This window comes from Emydura macquarii, unplaced genomic scaffold, assembly GCF_026122565.2.
Source record: "Emydura macquarii macquarii isolate MOO-44397 ecotype Brisbane River unplaced genomic scaffold, CSIRO-AGI_Emac_v2 contig_312, whole genome shotgun sequence".
NCBI classification, from domain to species: Eukaryota; Metazoa; Chordata; order Testudines; family Chelidae; genus Emydura; species Emydura macquarii.
This window is the reverse complement of record NW_027130449.1, coordinates 13736508-13755122: the sequence shown is the minus strand read 5'-3', so window position 1 is coordinate 13755122 and position 18615 is coordinate 13736508. Positions and strand designations below refer to the sequence as shown.

The window sequence follows — 18615 nt, the reverse complement described above, 5'->3', positions numbered from 1 at the left end:
GATTCTTATGCTGCATGAAGTTGCTGGGTGGGAAGGATAGAAGAAACGTTTTCTTAGGAAACGTGATTCTTGGCATGGTGCTTTCTCCCCATCAAAAGGTGATGCTCTTTTTTTATTTAACATTTAACTTTATAGCAGTTCTGTAAGCTGGCTGTACAGTTGTAAATAATAACTTTGGTTTTTAGCTGGGTCTGTGCATGTGGTGTTTTTTTAAAGTGGAGTAAAGGAAGTGAATAATTGTCATGCAGGAGGCAGCAGGAGAAAGGCTTGGGCGTTATTTCTGTGAACTCCAGCTGCCACCACAGAGTCTGTGATTTCCTCAGCCAAACCAATTGTGCTTCACAACCACTTTCAGAGTCTGTTACTAATCACCATGGTTCAAAGCAGGAACCTGCTGGATCCTAGCCCCTGTGTTTGAGAGTCTCCTGTATGCACAAAGAAATCAGCTGAGCTCCACCGCATCCTGGAGAGGTAGTTACTTTCCCTTACCATGCAAATTTATAAACCAAGGTGGATTTTACATGCAGAGAGAGAACAGGCACTGTTAGCTAACTGCATTGGGGTGAAATGTGTCTTTTTTAACCTTAGTAATTGAACTCAGACAAGCTACACAATGTCTCTGAGCATGTACAGTGCCTATGTGGAAAGGCAGGCAATAATGCACAATGCTTCAGTCGCGTGGCCCTGTGTTAGCTTGTCATTCAAGAAGAATATTAGTTTGGAAAGGAGATTCTGGTCTGCAAAGGGGCTAGCACAACAGGTTTTACATTAAACTAGCAGTGGCACTCACTGCATCACATTAAAAATGTGCAGCTCACTGATTGACCACCTGCGATTTATACTGCCTACTGGCCCCACCAAAATCTCCCTCATTCCCCACATGTAATCGACAACAGTTGCAGCCCTGCAGAATAGTGGGCACCAGTGGAGTGGTCTTGGTTTTGCTTTTTCTTCTCTCTGGGAAGAAAGGGGAAATTGAGAGTAATGAATATGTCAGAAGTTAGGAATTGTAGAAGATTGATAACGAAAGCAAAAGGACACAAGGAGGAATTGATGCCCAGCAGGGTTAAGGACAAAAAGTTAAAAATTAGAAATAAAAGGAATCCTGATAACGGTAACAAGTTCTGGAGGACTGGGGATGTTCCAGGAGACCGGAAGAAGCTAATGTTGTGCCAGTTTTTAAAAAGGGGTACAGGACGCTTGGTAAACTGGGCGCAAGCAAACAATGCACCTTTTAATATGACTAAATGCAAATGTGTGCACCTAGAAACAAAGATTGCAGGCCACACTTACAGGATGGAGGATGCTCTCCTGGGAAGCCATGACTGAAACAGATTTGGTGGTCATGGGGGAGACTCAGCTGAATGGGAGCTTCAGGTGTGATGCTGGGGCCAAAGAGCTAATGCAGTGGGGTGCATAAATGAGTCTCAAGTAGGAGAGATGTTATTTTACCTCTTACGTGGCACTGGTGCAACCCTTCTAGAGTTTTGTGCCCACAATTCAAGCAGGGTGTTGATAAATGGGAGGGGTTCAGAGAAGAGCCATGAGAATGATTAAAAGATTAGAAAACCTGCCTTATAGTGACAGACTCAAAGAGCTCAATTTATTTAGCTTAACAAAGAGAAAGTCAAGAGGTGACTTGATTACACTATAAGTGCCCACATGGGGAACAAATACTTAATAATAGGATCTTCAGTCTTGCAGAAAGGTAGAACATGCTCCAGTTCCTGGAAGTTGAAGTTAGACATCCAGACTGGAAATAAGATGTAAATTTTTAACAGTGAGTAATTAAGCATGGGGACAGTTTACCAAGGGTTGTGGTGGATTCTCCATCATTAACAGTTAAATCACAGCTGGAGGTTTTTCTAAAAGATACACACTAGAAATTATTTGGGGGCGGTTCTCTGGCCTCTTTTACAGGATGAGCACAGTGGTCCATTCTGACCTTAGAATATGAATCTTTAATATTGACTTAACTCCTGGTTATCCCATATACACTCAAGTACATCTACACTCAAATTGCAACAGCGGCCCAGCAGTAGTGCTTGAGTGTGGACATACAGCTGGGAGGGGTTCTTCTGTTGGCATAGGTAATCCACCTACCCGAGAGGCAGCAGGTAGGTTGATTGAATTCTTCTGTCAACATACCGCTCTCTACACTGGAGGTTAAATTAGCATAGATATGTCCAGGCTGTGGATTTTTTCCACATTCCTGAGACATGCAGCTATATCAATGTAAATTCCCAGTGAAGACCAGTCCCCAAACACAAATACACATGTAGGATAAGCTCGTACCTGGGAAAGACATCTGTATTCTAATCTTTCAGAACTAGTTACCATTATGTTTGAGCTGATGGGGATAAAAAAAATGAACCCTCGGGTTTTTGAAGTCAATCTAAGTTGTAGGCTTTTGCCCTCTTGAGACAGATGTATGTAAATATACTTTTGTTTTTGTCATCTGCTTTTTCTGTTCAGTTATGTGCCGCTGCTGCTGCTCCTCTGTTACTCCAGCCTTGCAGAAAATGGCTGTTTGGGGGTGTTCAGATAGAGAAATGGGGGAGCACAACTTTTCTTTGTGCTGGGGCGTGCACGTCAGTCTCATCAGGACCACTTCAGTGTTAGTGCTAAGCAGAAGCAGTTTTTATTATCTTTAGAATAAAATGCATAATAAGAGGTTAATTCAATCAAAGTTAGTTAAAAGTTTAGAAGTTGTACAATAAACTATTACATTTATACTGCTGTATCTTAGGAAACAAATCACCTCCGTGCACACCAGCCAAGGTAAGGGTAGCTGTTCTGAGGCTGTGTTTGCACTGTGACCGGAGGGAGGTGTGATTGCATGCCTGCACTAGCGTTAATGGCGCTAGTCTGACTCAAAGGCAGCACAGACGTGGTGGGGGCAGGCTGTACCCTTCGTACATTGTTGTGTACCTAGCCTGTGCGGCTGCATCTTTGCTGCTTTTAGCTTTGCTAGCGCGATTAAAGCTAGCGTGGATTCTCCTCTGTGAGCTGCAGTCACACCATTGCAGTGCAGGCATGTGCTCGTTGTCTGAGATTTTAGATGATGCCATTTGAATGTTGCTAAGGCACCAAAAACAGCCTCTCAAATTGTCTAGTGATTGTGTGCCCGTTAGCATCCTGGGGGCAGAGTTGATTTGGCTGAGGGACCTGGATCTACACCGCATGTCAGGTTTTAACAGGCACAAGAGAATTCGTTGTTTCTCTTCTCTGCTGCTGCTGCTGGATCAAATATGTTTGCAAACGACAAACTGGGAGCGGGACTGGCCTGAAAGAGAGAGCGTGGAGAACTCCGTTAGGTGGCTCTGTGACCCGCGCAGCCTGTTTTGCATTGCAGCAGCCACAATGCTGCCATGGCCTGTCTGGATTCAATCACCGCACGAAGCTGTACCCACCTGTAAGACTCCCTGTGAATGGTGGAGAAATCCTGCTCTCCCTCGGGTCGGATGGGTTTCTGCTCTGGTTTGCAGTGCTTCACCTTCTCCAGTCTGTGGGGCAGGAACGTGCTGTGGGTAGTAGTCTGGCTTTCAAACTTGGCCTAGCAATCCAAACAAACACACACCGTCACTGTTTGGTATTGCATTGTACACTGCAAGGGGTGGGGAAACTGTGTCTGAGCATCCCCTGCCCTCGCCAGGCTGCTGTTAAACACGAGTCAACGGCGCGCTGGAGGGACCGGTAGTGGAACGGCAGCTCCCCTGCAGCTGGCACTCGCTCAGCTTCCTTTCCATTCTGAATTTGGAACGGCGCCAGTTACGTTTGAAAAAGAAAGAACTGGAGAATGAGAGGAAAGGAATTATTAAAATGTGATGGCAAGGAAGGGGGCGGGGGGGTTTCCCTGCCGTTGCCACGGTCCATTGTAGATGCTCCGTCCCTGTGAATATAAAAGAACAGCCCAGATAAGGCGCTTTCTGCATGCTGTGCAATGGGGGGAGAGCAGAGGTGCCAGCCTCGGTTCTGGGGGTCCCTGAACACTGCTTGCGAGGGGGCTGGGACACGAGGGAGCAGAGGGTGCAGGCTAGACTCTGCAGCCTAGGCGCTGCGGAGCCAGTGCAGGTCTCACAGCCAGGAAGGTTCCAGCACATTCCGCTGAGGCCCGGAACATTCTAGGGGGTTGGTGACCAACGAATCCCCGCCCGGCATTCCTGCAACGCTTCCCTTCAGCCGTCGAACGTCGCCCAGAAAGGAGCCCAGGGCACGAGGGTGCACGGCCCGGGTCACTGACGCGACAGCCTTCCAAACACCCGCCTTAGTCTAGGGGCTGCTCTCCTCCACCCCTGGCTCTCTGAGGTGCCCCCCGCCCCCGGAGTTGTAGGGGGGCCGGCAGCAGCAGGGCGCCCCGCTCCAGTCCGTCCCCCGGCCCCACTACACACTGCAGCACGATGCGCCTCTTCACGCTGGGCATTGGTTCCTCTGCTGACTGGAGGTTCGCTCCGAGCTCCTCTCGCCCTCCCTCATTCCCTGCATCAGCTTCCTCTCCCCGCCCAGGTAACAACGCTCCACCTCTCCCCGCATCCTGTTCGTCCCCCGCTGCCCGTGTCTCCAATCCCCCTCTCGCCCCCCACGGCTAGCCCGACGCTAACGGGGCAGGCGAGGCGCTGCGGGGCCAGTGCGGGGCTCTCCCTCAGGAAGGTTCCCCCACGTTCCGCGGAGGCCCGGAACGTTCCAGGGGGTTGGTGACCCACGATTCCAGGCCCGGCATTCCTGCAACGCTTCCCTTCAGCCGTCGAACGTCGCCAACACGCGGAGCCCGGTGCCTCCTCCCGGGCCCGGCCCCTCAGGCGGTCGCCTGCCCCCACCCCTTTCGCAGGGGCTGTCTCCTGACCCCGTGTTACCAGCGGTCGGACGTAGACTCCGTCGCGAGGGTCGCCTTGCCGGAGTCGGGGCCGGACGCCCCAGTCCCGGAAGAAGAACTTGTGGGCCGTGGCGTCGTCAAACTTCGTCGCGCGGCATCTCGGCACGGGGCGGGGCGGCTGGATGGTCTCCGGAGGCCTGTCCACGGGCCGAGGAGGGTAAGAGAGCTGGAAAGAGACAATGAAGAACAATGAAGAATTCTCTTTTTTTGAAGCCTGTCCCTTGGTATTGACCCTAGAGAGCGGGGCGGTGGGGAATGCCACATGCTGCTCCACTGGGCGCGGAATGGCCCAGTGCAAGATTTACACCTACGGTTTATCACAAGGACCCCAGGGGAGAGGGAGCCAGTTCAGTTCTGCTAGGCAGGGCCAGGACAGGACAACAGCTGAGGAAAGCGGCACCAATACCCGTGCGGTGGGGGAGTTCAGGCAGGGGTTCCCTCCAGCTCATTTTTTCCACTGTCAGGCTCTCTGCAATAGGGGATTCTCCGTCCACGCTGCAGAAATCAATCGCTGCACCCCCCGTATGAGAGCCCAGGGCGTCACGGTGCTGGCCCCGCCTCACCCTGCATGCTGGCTGAGTGTTACTGATTTATTGAATGAACGCAAATTATAAATAGCCTGAACTGCTGGAACGGCTTGTCCGAGGATCTCCAAGCAATTCATCAGTGGGAACTTCACGGTCAATGCCCCTTTGTCCCTTTACAAACACTAGCTAATTAAGGAGGAGATTTTCAAAGGTGTGTTACTGTTCGCATTTTACAGACATGAAGGGAAAGAAACTTGCCCAAGGTCACAAAACAAGCCAGTGGCAGAGCTGGGAATTAACCTAGGAACCCTGCCTGACTCATAGGCCTTGAGCTCTAATCACTAGATTTATTCCCTCTGTGTGAGTGAGAATATTCCTCATTTATTCACTGAAATTAACTTTGCTCAAAGAGTCCCTTGATCTTCATTTAACACCCCCCTCTCCTTCCCTTCCTGTTACCTTGGTCACTGTGTCTCCACTGAATTTTTCATCCCTCTGTTTCCCCAGGTCTGCCAGCTCCTCTTTCAGCTTGATGGGACTGGCGCGAGGGTATCTGCAGGTGTCCCAGCCATGGTAGCTTTCCCTCTGCACCGTCTGAAAATCTATGCTGGATGGAAGAGGGACTCACTTAACCTCAGATGAGACTCAGGTGTATCTTAGCGCTTTGCACCACCAGCCATCACAGCAGCATCCCCTGTGCCAAGGACTCACCGTGCAGCCTCAGGCAAGTCACTTCATCGTATCATGCCTCAGTTTGCCCATCTGTAAAATGGGGCCAACGCTGACCTACTGCATTTGGTAAGTGTGTGTGTTAATATCAGTGAATTAATGTCTGTCTGCCTGGCACTGTTCACTGGAGGGTCTCAAAACCCTCAGCAATGTAGTTTATAAGAATGAAATCATGTTTCCTTCCTCCTCCCACAATGTGTTGGTGGGTTTGGATGCAGTCTTCTGCAGCAGCAGCTGTTCAGACTGAACTGCACACTGCCAGGAGGGAGCCAGCTCTCTATTAAAGGCTCAGCTCACCTGCTCTGCCGCCCTATGGATCCACAGCCACCTTACCCAGCCGCTTAGACAAAGCCTCGGTCCTGCCTGGAGCGTCCCCATTCCAAGCCCTGCCCCGGGGGTGGATGAGGGGCTTCTTGGTGGCTGCACTTACCTGAAGCCCTGGTTGATTGCCAGGTTGTCCAGAGGAGGCTGAGCCGGCTGAATCCGTGCAGGTAACAAGCCGCAGGCTGGGAAATCACTCTGGTACTTGGTCATGTATTTCCCTGGGGCGCGTTTTCCTGCTGGTGCCATGCCCTTACCCCGTGACTTGGCTACCCGCTTCTCCACAGGCACAGCCTGGTAGGTGGTCTGGTGGGTGGTCGTCATGTCATGATCACCTAGCGGAACAGAAAGCGACGTACTGTCCGGTACCAGAGGGGCCACCCCTATCTGTAGGAGCAGGGCCTGCAGCTCCCACTCCAGCAGGGTTGGCTGGTTTGCCTGCCCTAGCGAGAGGTGCTGCAGAAATCAAGGGCGTCCCCTCTCTCAGGCCAGGTTGAGAAGCTGATTCAGCTCACAGCGGGTCCCACACTTGTCAGACAGTAAACCCAGGCTGGAGAAGGGGGAAGCCTTCCCCAGTTCTGGTTTGGGAAGTACCCGGAGACAGTTCCCTGCAGCTGCAAGATCAGCCCTGGCTTCCCAGGTCATCTCCGGGCTTACAGCCCCCGGGGCCGGTAGCTGAGGAATGTCATGAAATGAACCCACCCGCTCTGTGTGCTCAGCTTGCCGGGCATGCAAGTCGCTGATGCTTTCTGCTGCTTCATACCACCACCGGCACAGCCCCACCCTGCGCTTCCTGCAGGCCATCACAATGCCTAGACCTGAGCAGGCCTCCTACAGCACGTCTACACTGACAGCAGCAGTGAGTCTCGGACCTCGGGTCTTCACTGGCCATGCGCAGTGCTAAAAATAACGTGGCGCGGCGGGGGCTTGGGCTCGGCGCCGTAGGAAGCAGGGTGAGCGTCAACGCTCGAGCCGCTGCGGCTACACAGCCGTTTTCAGCACCCTCACGCGAGCCCCGCTCGGCAGACTTGCTGCTGCATGCAGTGTCTGTGTCTGTGTATGCGTACCCCCCAGGCTGCATCACCTTGGGAGCAGCTTGGGTGAGAAGCCAAGGGCCTACTTGCAGGCTGGCTGGCCCTTTAAGGGGAGCGGGGCTCAGCCTGGCCTGTGACCTGGCAGCCCTGCAGCTGAATGTGATCTGGAGACCACGCTCCTGGCTGCCCCAGCTGTGGGGGGATTGGAGCTGGCTGCACACACACCCTGGAGAACGCAGGGGGCAGGAAGCCATGGGAGATGCTCAGAGTGAGATGTGGCCGGGGTGAAGCAGCCCGCAGCCCTTCAGGAATAAAGTAGGTCTGAGCGCTAACCGGGCTGAGCCCCAGGAGGGGAGGGCAGTGCCATGAATGTTGAAAGGACAGGCAAACCCTGAACGGGCGGATGTTGTTGTGCACTGATTGTGGGGGGACAGGACTGTGGTTAGAGGGCTGCCGAGCCCGGGGCGGAGGCAGGCGAGTGGAGTGCTTGGATAAAACCCCGCACAGAGCTGTGCTGGAGAAGGGATTACTGAGACACCCACAGTGAGCACGGGGCTGCAAACTTGCCTCCTCTTTGTTACCTTCCATGGCCAGCTGAGCCTGGAGGCCTTTGACCAGCTCTGGTTTGGGGATGCGTTTCTCCGTGAACTCTCGCTGCGTGGTGGTTTCCATCTCGGCTGCCTGGTCAGGGGACAAGAGAGCGCCTGGGGCAGAGAGAACAGGGCTGGTGGGGTTCTGTGTTCCCAGCTCATCATGGGGGGGGCTGACGCCCGTGCTTAGGACATGTTTCTGTGCCGTGCCCAGCCCAGCCTGCGGCACTGTGGGCCCCGTGACGGCGGCGAGCACGCGGTACACCATCAGGATCCAGGACTCTGGGGCTGAGCACGCAGAACTGGGGCGCCCCAATTTAGTGCAGCCCCTCTGGCCAGGCGAAGCCTCAGGGGTGGGGGGCCCTGCTTGGAGGCGGTTCCAAGTGTACCTGCCAGGGCCGGCAGCTCTCCATAGCCGGCTGGCCGTTCCGCTCGCCATCCTCGGTAGCTCTCCTGGCTGGTGGTGGTGTGGGAGAAGCCGGACCCGTCGGGCTGTATGTGACGGGGGGGCTGCCAGAGGGTGGTCACAATGGGCTCCCTGGCTGGGAAGTGGAGGCTGTAGAGACTCTGGCTTTGGAAAGGCTCCTGCGGGCACTGATACGCCTCCTGCAAAAGATGACCGACCTGTCCCCTCAGCCTGCCTCTCCCTCTGGGGACTGCTGGGCCTGGGGTGCTCCCAGGGCAGGGATGTGCTGGAGCGAAGCGGGGCGGCTCTCCCCACGCCAGGCTCACCCCCATGGAGTGCAGGCAGCACGGCCCCTGCCGGTGTTGAACTGCCTTCCCCAGAGTCCAGCCGCAGAGGGTGTCTCCTGGCCTGTTAACTCATAGCGGCCCCTCGGCCCCCAGCCTGGCTGTGACAGGTGTGTGTGGGTGGGGTACAGCCTTGCTTCTCCATGGGGGGTGGGCAGGGAAGGAAGGGGGGATGGGAGGAACCTAGCATGGACGGGCTTTGGTGCGGGCATTACCCGGATCTGTGGCCTGGTCCTCTCACCCAGCTCCCAGGGCATGAACTCCGCCCGCTGCGTGGTGCTGAAGGCCATGGCCGGGGGGTTGGGGTGCGGAGGGGTGCGGAGCGGCCGCTTGCTGCTTCGGGGAGGCACACCTGGAGGGGAGGAAGAGTGACGAGGTGACGGGGAGGCGCCCGGGGCGCGTGTGAAACGCTCTCTAGGGGGGCTGCCTTGGTCTCCCCACTTACTTGGTGGCTGCGTGTAAGTTGCCTTGTAATGGGACAGCTGGGGCCTCCTGCAGTCTGGGGGCGCTGGCCTGCTCCACTTCTTGCAGTTCTTGCGGCACTTGTGTCGACTGAGTGTGACAGAGAAACAGCTGAGTGAGAGAAACTGGGCTCTCCTCCCCTCTGGGAGTGTTCTCCAAATCCAGCCCGTGTGCCCAGGGAGAGCCCGGGGAGCTGTCGGAGCCCCGGGGAGGTGACCGCTAACGCAGCAGAGTCTGTGTGCTGGGCAATGCCGTGCTGGCTGGTCTGCAGCTTTCAGCACCCCCAGACCTGCTCTCCTCCAGCTGGGGTGTCACTCAGAGCCCCAGCCTCCTCTGGGGAGAGGGGTGCTGGAGATAGGAGCAGAGACCTCTCCTGTGACGGGGTGGGAGCTGGAAGCAAAGCTGTGAAATGCCCCCCGCCAGCATTCTCCAGTGATAGCCTGCTACTTCCCCACTGCCACTCAGTGAACAGCTGCAGGGCGCTGTCATTTTCTGTAATCAGAGGTAGTTAAACTATAAGTCCCTACGAAACTGGTTAACCCTAAAGAATATAGCCGTGCACACACATGGATGGTCTGTGGGGCAGAGACTCTCAGGCCTCTATATACCACTGCGGTACAAGTGGTGACAGCTCTCTGGAAGGAGGAAGATTTGTAAAACTGTTCCATAGTAGCATGCAGAGAGAGAGAGAGAGAGAGAGACCTCCAGCAAAAGAAATAAAGCAGGCGGCAGTCCTTGTCTGTGCTGCCCATGGCCTCTGTCCTGCAGGCAAAGCTCAGTGCCAGCAGCTTTTGCTTCAGATTTGGGCTGTTGTCGGGAGGGAGGCGAAATGAATCAATTCTTGCTCTGGAAGCATTAAGCAAAAGAAAGTAAAGAAAGGGCATGTGTCTGTGCCCGTGCGGGCGCTCACTTACCCACAGTCGCAGAGTTCACAGAGACAAGCGAACTGCAGGGACTCCATCTCTCTGGCTGTGTGGGTCAGTGGGACTCCCCCTGTGAGATGCAGTCTCTGGTTCTGGAGATGCCTGGTTACCGGGGCTGGGAGACTCGGAGCAGCTGCCTCTGGGTGCCAAGGGGGCTTGGTTTGGGGCTGGGCTCGGGTTCAGTGTGTGTTGCAGGTTGCTATGGTTCCTCTCCTCCAGCCTTTCATCCAGGGGCGATTTGAATGTGAAAGCAGCCCAATGAATGCCAGGTTACCAGGCGCTTTGAGGTGGGGAGGGCTGCAGGCTGCGCAGTGTTTCCCAGGCTGGGTATGTAACTGGGGCCGGATTGGCAAGGGCCGTCACAGGGCCCCTAACAACCAGGGGAGAGTAAACAGCCCTCTGGCAGGGGACAGCTGCTCCCAGGCAAAGCGCCATTTGCTGTCCCAGCTGGCATTGTTCACTGCCTGGCTGTCCGCAGCACGCCCCTCTGCGGTGCTCTGCCCCGCAGCTGGAGCCTGGCACGCTGGTGTCGCATCTCAAAAGGGCTCTTTGCGTTCTGCGACTGCGTGTGAGTCGGGGGCCTCACTGTGCTCCGTGCTGTGCTCAGCTGGCGAGCTCTGCGGGGAGAAGGGGCTGTCTGAACAGTGACAGGGTGGGAGGGGGAACCGGCACAGAGAGAAGTGACGTGCCCAAGGTCACCAGTAGAGCGAGGGTTAGACCCACGACTCTCGAGTCCCAGTCCAGGCCTCTCTATGCTAGCTAGAGCATCTCGTGGCCTGGGGAGACTCTGAATAGTGACTGGTCAGTACTCTTCAAGGCGGTCTGCGTAGTGCTGGCATCTCTAGAACAGCTCTTTGGCTTGCCACAGGGAGCAGCCTGATCCGGCCAACTGCTGAGCTGTGCCCACGAGGCAGCACCATGCCAGCAAGGAATGGGCCGAGATCAATCAGTGTGTTAACTGAGTGTCAGTCGTTTAATGGTTGGAAGCACGGTTTCATTAACAAGCTGAACCGGTTCTGGCACATATTAATGACACAATGCAGAAGAATCCTGTCCTTCCAGTGGGTTTGTAAGGGTGGAAGTGTGCAGTAACTGGAGACGGATTAGCTGGCCCCCAGCTGTGCGTGTGAGAGAGCCACACCCAGCCAGTTCTGCTTGTTGGGAAAGCCCAGGTACTGCGGCAGGCTCCCAGATACCCTCCGATGGGCCCGGTGTGAGAACCTGAACGGGCTGTGACTATCAAAAGGACATGTTCCTTTTCAAACCTAAAAAGCCCTTTTAAAATGTCAGGTATTAGCAGCATGGCTGGCCCAAAGGGTTCAGAAATCATGAGCCAGGGCCCAGAAAGCCACGCAACGGGATTACAAATAACAAACGTAAGGTTGTTTTATCTGCTTGTGGGCGTTGGAGCCTTTGGGTTCACATCTGCAAGCTTTTCTCCGCAGCCATGAGTAATAGGAACTTAGCTGTTATTAAAAAAACAACAATGTGAGATTGTCAGCTAGTAACCTGACTTGCGGGGCTGGGACTTTACTGCTAATAACACAGTGCTGCCAACTCTCAGATTTATCACGAGTCTCACAACATTTGCTGTTCTTCTTAGACTGGACTGGATCCTAGAACAAACAGAGCAGAAAACCATTCCCTTCTACCCCTTGAGACTTAGCCGAGATGAACATAGGTCTTTGCCCGCCTTCATCCCTCTCTCTCCACACTTTGGAGCCCAGCCCTGCAGGAGTTTACCAGACTCGCAGCTAAACGCATTTTAAAAACCCCACACTGCCCCAGAAGCTGGTCTCTCACGAGCCCCACAACACGAAGGGAAAGGAGCAGTTCAGCTGCAAGCGTCCGGGGCTGTAATGATGTTTGGTGAGTGTCTGTTCATATAACTAACTTGCTGTTGTCACTTGATGCTACACAAAGTGCAATGGGGTCCGTCACCCCCGCACGCTCCCTGCTGCAGGACATACCCATGTCAAACTGTACAAAGACAGACACCCCTCCTCTGCTTTCATTCCAGGCCCTCCGGGCTGAGAGAGACTGTCAGTCTGGTTTCCCAGTGTTTGTCTGTCTTGTTTGGCTTTCTAAACGTTTCTGAAACCAGTCCTGGCTGCCCGGGAAGGCCAGCAGGATCCTACAATAACAAACTGGGGTTGTTGTATAACAACAACAAACGAAACCACCCCACAACACGCAGCCCAGCATTTGCAAGGAGCTGTCCTGTGCGCGTGACACACCAGCCCTACAGCAAACCAGCGTGACGCATTTCAGGCGATGTTAAATGATACAGCCAGAAAATCCTGGGAAGCCTTGAAATCTCTCCGCTCCAGCCGGATCGGTGACTGAGAACCAGGTCCCTCGTGGCGCCCTCTCCCCATCTCCGCTGAGTTAGCCTCCCTAGCTGTTACTCCAGGTGCTGGAGCGAAAGGCCGGGGATGCTGTAGGGGTCAGTGACTCCAGGGCTCGTTGCTGTATCTCATGGCGGGACTGCTCGGCCTGCACACCAGGCTGAGCTGGGGAGGGGACCTTTCCCGTCACATCTTCCTCAGGCTGCTGACCCCAGGGTGAAGTGAGGCACAAGGGGAGGGGGGGTTATCCCATCGTTGGGGGCGGTGCTGACAGCAGAGGGCCAGGAGCTGTCCTCTCCTGCCTATCCTCCTGCCCGGTTTGGCAGGCTTACCCTGCCTGCTCCGAGAGCCTCCCTGGGGAGGGGAATCCCCTGGGCAACCGCTGCAGCAGCATCCTCGGGGACCAGTGTACCCTGCTCGGGGGTGGCCCGCTGCCAGACAGGTGGGGCATGCATTGCTCCCCTGGGCTGGGCTGTCTCCCTGCTATCTTTGGGGGGCAATGCGCCCCACTCTCCCCTGCCCTGCTTGTTTCCTCGCTCCAGAGAAGTAGTAACGCTGCCCTGGGGCCTCTGCGCCTTCTGAGCCGGGCCCGGGCTCCTTGAAGCTGTGTTCTCTCTGGGACCTCTGCCAGGGCTTGGTTGTGCGAGCCCCGTGTTGGTTCTTGCGAAGCAGCCGGGCCCCAGTTATATGCTGGAGGCGGGTCGCCCTGGGGTGCCCCCCACTCATTAGCTAGTGGTGCAGAGCAATCGAGCCTCAGTGGCTGAACTGCTCTGGGCAGCCGGCAGAGGGCACTAGGACACCAGCTATGTGTGCCCAGAGGCTGGGAGTGGGGGTGACTGAGTCTCTCATTGCAGCCCCGGCCCCTGGACGTCGCAGGCCTGGAGCGTCTAATCAGCCCCTGGCTGCAGCTTGTGGGTGGGGTGGCCAGGCCGCAGGGCAGCATGGGCCTCCCAAATATGTGCTATGATGCTATTGAAAAATACGACTCCGTGGTGTCCAGCACACTGCTGTCCTTGGAAGAAGTGAGGGGGCTTTATGGGCTTCCCCCCCAGGCCAGGAATATGCTGTTACCTCCAATTTAGAGATAGGGAAACTGAGGCACAGAGTGGCGGTCTGCTCAGGCGTGACCCAGCCCTAAGCCCACCCGCGCTTGAGAGGGTCATGTCGTTTTCCAGCCTGACCCCGAGCTGCCCCTGGGGTGGGCAGAGAGGCACCGCTGCTCTTTGGCAGGCGTGCTGGCTCCAGACCTAAGGCAGCGAGGTGGCCGTGGCTGGCACGGGAGGGGGCACGCGGCCGCTCTTGTGCTGATCCCACGGGCAGCAGGAGAGTTGACCTGGCCTGAGAGGGTCTGGTTGTTTTCTCGCCCCACTCGACACTTGGGGTTGGGTTCGGGTTGGGTTGCAGGGCTCTGGCACAGAGAAGGGAAGTCACCAAAGTCACCCAGCAAATGCATGGCAAAGCCAGGACTAGACCCTAGCAGTCCTGACTCAGGGCTTCCCACCAGCCCTGCGGTGCTGGACTCTTGCAAGTGTCCAGGCAGCTGGATGCGCTGGGAGGGATAGCAATGGGCTCCCAGCTCTCTGGCTTCTCCTTGTGACCCCACTCTTTCTGCGTAAGTGTGAGTCTGTTGCCCGAGAGCGGCCAGGCAGGAGTGGTGGAGATTCATGGGCCTCCTACAACACTCCTATGACTCCTAACGCATTACCAGGTAGCTGACATCACAGATCATTTGCCTTTGGAGGCTGAAAAACTCTCTCCTGACAGTGTCATTAATCAGGTGGCACTGAACAGACCTGCTAACGTTTGCATTTAATTAGCGCTAATGCAGCCCGGGGCCTGGCGATCATTTGTGGGAAGATTTCATGCACTCTCCTCATCTTCCTCACTGCAGCAGCTGGCCCTGTGATAGCTTAAACGCGGTGCCCTTGGGAGACAGAGTTCAGATCTTAAATGTCAGGCTGGAATCAATGGACAGGGCTGGGGCCCAAACCAGCCCCCTAGATCCAATCACCTCTGGATTTCAGCAGGGACATTTTTGAGGCAGTCACGTTATCACCATGCACAGCTGCTGTGTTCTTTGTGACTCCTGCTCCTCACACTTTCACCTCAGCTGTCTGATGTCCAATGCAAAAAATACGCCACCAAGCATTACGGGTTGGTCTGTGGACATCAGTGCGGTCTGTTGGTTCTTTATTTGCGGCTGGGGAGTTCTGCTTCTACGTGCCCTGTGTGCTTTGGATCGGGATTTTGATTTTGGAAGCCCCTGGTCTGAGAGAGACATGTTGGGCTGCAGATCAGATTTGAAGTCAGAACGGATTTGTGCAGAAATAGGTCACCAATAGGTCCCTGCTCCAAATAGCTATGTTGCCGAATGCGTAGTGCATGTGAACTAAATTGTTTTATGCATGCATAGCCTGTGTGTCCATGTTGTGTGCTTCACTCTGTCTGCATCCATTGTTCACATGGGCTGTGTCTATCCATGCTGCATTGTGTGCATTCCTAGCTCTGGGTTGAACACACCAGCCATTGCAAAGTGGTTGGCAGGTGAATGTTCAGGCGATGATCCCCTGGAATAGCAATATCCTCCGGCAATCAGGAGGCAGGCCAGAGGCATGCTCGTGCTGCAATGTACGTGGATGGGCTCAGGTGGCCTGCGGGGATACTCTGTGAAGGGACCTGGTTCTAATGAGCGTTAAAGAGAGAAGCTGTGCTAACAAATGCCTGGCTTGTCAATGGTTAGGACTCACCCTGGGACAGTCCCTGGTCACTTGATAGGATGTGAAAGCTCAGTGCCCAGGAGATGTCGCTGGTGAAGAGGGTTTTCAAAAATCAGTGTGAGAGCCCTGTCGCCGTTTCCCTTGCCCCACCACCTACCAAGCTAGCAGAAATAACTGGGCAGTGTCCTGCAACTTCTCAAGGTGGTCCAGAAAGCTCTGGGCCTGCCAAGACCTGATTCTGGCTTTCCCGTGCAACAGCTGCTAGATGTTTGGCATCCCGGCCCTGATCCAACGATGCCATGGGATTCTTCTCATTGGCTGCTGTAGGCATTGGGTTGAGTTCCTAGAGCAGAACAAGGATCTCGGGTCTCCAATGGCTCTCCCCAGCCCAGGGCGAAAGGGCTTGTGCCTCCCACCTTTTTGCTCCCAATGGGGGTGTGTGTGTGTGTGTGTGTGTGTGTGCGCGCGCGCGTGCAGACTAGGCTAGTGGCAAAGATTAGAGCCTGTGTTCTAACCTGGAGCACTCCCATGACTTGGGCTAAGTGTCTAGCCCCTCACGTTCAGCACACCCAGAGACTTCTCATCAGGCTGGTCTTAGCCCTCAATCCTGCCACGTTCTCTGCAGTTTATTGTGCCTGGGTCATGCCAGTGAAGCCTCTAAAGGTCATCCAGTCCACATGGGATGCCTTGTAAGTGTTGCCTTGGTTTGTGTACTGCTTGGCTCCCACCGGCCACCCAGAGGGGCTGCATTTCAGCACTCTTGGCTGCAGAGAGAGCGTAACATGTCCTGGGATCCTCTGGGATGAAAGGGGACCCGGAGACAAAGCAAACACCACCGGGGACTGGATTCCTTTATTATTGCTTCTAGAAGGGCAGCGACTCCGGTCTTGGCGTCATAAAAGCAACTTTGATTAGCTTAAAAAAATTAAAATCTTAATTTAATTTAAAACACTGTCATTCACAGTCATGGCAAACACTGAGCAGACTAATTATTATGCAAATTAGGCAGATAGAAAAATGATTAATTGCACAAATTAAAAATTATTGTAAACATCCTGTGACTAGTGATAAGTGCGCATGGAGCGCGTGTGCAGGAAGGAGCATTGCTTAGCTGGCTCCTGAATCCTGATTTTTCTCATTAGCGGGACTTAATTAGCAAATGATGAGCGGGAGCCAGCAGCAGTTGCGCGGTTCCAGGGGTCAGGACAGGCCAGTGTTTGGTTTCAGATGATGGGGGAGAGGTGCCAGCCTGGCCGCTGTCATTGCCAGGATGAAGCTTGAACTTGAAAGCTGGGAGCTCGGTTCAATCAAACGCCATTAAGGTGACTTTGCTGCTGAAGGACTCCGTCAAGGGTGATTGGCCTCAAAACATCGCCGCCTCCTGCCTCTTTGCAAAGCCCCTGAGCCTCTGATGGGAAATCCCCTTCAACAGCCAGCACAGCTAGAACAGAAGTAATTGCCCACAGCCAGACATCACCAGCAAGCGCAGTGCTCGCCCGTAACCCTGCAGCACCAAGCCCATTGCCCGGCTCTGATGAGGACGGCTGAGCAACAAAGCAAGCTTCCTGCTCGCCCGCTCGGCAGTGCAACTCAGCCCTGTGCCAAGGCCAGAAGTGTGGTGCGCAGACAGGGAAGTTGGGACCGGTCTCTAGCAGCGTGGCCAGCCACGCTGCCCATTTGTGCCTCCTTTCCTGCAGGAGAAGCTGGGGTGGCGAGGGGCAGATGGACGACAGATGGACAGAGAGTCCAGGCAGGTAGTGTGCGCAGAGTCCTCTCCTGCAGCCCACGGCCTGCACCTCCATGGGCGTCTCCAGCAGGCCCCTGAGCCAGCGCTGGCTGAGCAGCCTCTGCAGATCTCGCACCTTGCGGAGAGCTGCGTGAGCCGGAGGGGTCGGTCCCTTCGGGGACGGGGCTGCAGTCCCTGGGCAGACTCTGCAGATGTGATGAGATTTGGAGAGCGATCGGTGCAGTCAGAGTGCCCCATGCATCCATGATGGGCTCCAGCCCCTCCTTGAAACAGCCTCGCACACCAGTGCTCTGGGGGAAGATCACTGAGGCCCTGCTCTGCTGGGAAGGGCAGCACGGCCCGCGAGCCAGAGACTGAAACGCCTCAGCTAGGACAGGGCAACGTCGAAAAGGGAGGCTAGGCAGGACTGTGCACGCTGGGGGGGGGGGCTGGTGGTCTCCGTCGGGAAGGGGAGAGAATTCCGGTCTCCGAGCCCATACAAGGGTTTATGCAGCCTATGTGACCTGCCAGGGGCGCTTCAGACCTATGCTGTCTCAGGCATGTCTAAGGTGCCCGTCACCATGGTATCGATGTGGGGCTGCACCCCCCGCCCCAGGTCCGTGAATAGCAGCTTGGGCTCAAGCTGGGAGGAGAGGACCAGCTCCTGGGAGGAGGGGCGCTGGTGCCCTGAAAACCCCCTGTGCTCAGGGCTCGGCTTCCTTTGGCAGGAACAGGAGCTGCTAACCAGGTGACTGGCTCGCTGAGCCCGGCCAGCCTGGCCTGCCCAGCACCGGTGGGATGGCTCATTCCCCTCTGTCTATCGGGGTGTGCAGAGCAGACACTAATGGGCTCTAGTCCCCTCCCTCCTGCCCCCGCACCTGGACACTGCTGCACCAGCATGGGGGGATGCTTCTGCCTCACCTGCCTGCCCATGCCTGCGCTTGGCTCACCGTCCTGCCGAGAGGGCTGGGGGAGCAGATGATGTATGTGAAGTGGGGGTGGCTCCTGCAGCACTAGGGGCTAGATTGCCCAGGGGAACCCTCCCAGCTCCCTAAACCCAGCCTCCTCCAGTGTCGACAGGAGCCATGTCCCTCGTTTGCCCAGTGCTTCCCCCGGCATGCCATCGGCAGCTGCCCCCACAAGTCACCCTCTGCTGCCAGCCTCTCCTTTCGCACCCAGCTGTTTATCAGCAGCCATTAGCCTACCCAGTCCCCAGGCTAGGAGACGGACTGCTGTTAGCACTGGCATTGCTGCAGGTGTCGTGTCTGAGGCTTGGATTGAGAGGCACGGACAGCAGGGGGAGGGGACCCAGGTCTGTGCCACCGGGACTGAAGGGCAGCAGCTGCCGAGGTGTGCAGGCTGAGAGGCGCAGCGATGCTGCAAGTCACTGGCAGAGCTGTGCAGAGGGTCCCGTGGCTTGACTAGTCCAGGGTGGTGCAAGTAGAATTGTGCAGGGCCCATAAATCTGGATTAGCAAAAGAGTTCAAGGCAGAGGAGCCCTGGCAGAGGTGTCCATGCCCAGGACTGGATTAGCAGGCTGGGCTGGGTGCACTGGCAGAGCTGTGGGTGCCCAGACTCTGTTCCTAGCAAGCATCCCCAGTCCCTTGCTTTCCGG

General features: G+C 55.6%; 1 protein-coding gene across 1 annotated transcript; it reads right to left on the bottom strand.

Annotated features, from left to right (window-relative positions):
- Positions 1-2618: 2618 nt before the first annotated feature.
- Positions 2619-9954, bottom strand: LOC137165645 (stabilizer of axonemal microtubules 2-like). Its single transcript, XM_067566975.1, has 10 exons — positions 9906-9954; positions 9270-9479; positions 9040-9176; positions 8464-8680; positions 8066-8188; positions 6560-6785; positions 5860-6007; positions 4854-5039; positions 3414-3556; positions 2619-3286 (listed from the first exon to the last, which is right to left on the bottom strand). Exons 1-10 carry the CDS (start codon positions 9952-9954, stop codon positions 3187-3189), a joined length of 1539 nt encoding a protein of 512 aa, XP_067423076.1. The 3' UTR covers positions 2619-3186.
- Positions 9955-18615: the final 8661 nt, after the last annotated feature.

Coding starts and splice junctions, on each gene's coding strand:
- LOC137165645 (XM_067566975.1), bottom strand. CDS start 9,954: ATGGAACAGTTTTACAAATCTTCCTCCTTCCAGAGAGCTGTCACCACT. Junction 9,177..9,269: donor AACTTACACGCAGCCACCAA/GTAAGTGGGGAG, acceptor CCTCCCCTCCAG/GTGTGCCTCCCCGAAGCAGC. Junction 8,681..9,039: donor GGACCAGGCCACAGATCCGG/GTAATGCCCGCA, acceptor CATCTTTTGCAG/GAGGCGTATCAGTGCCCGCA.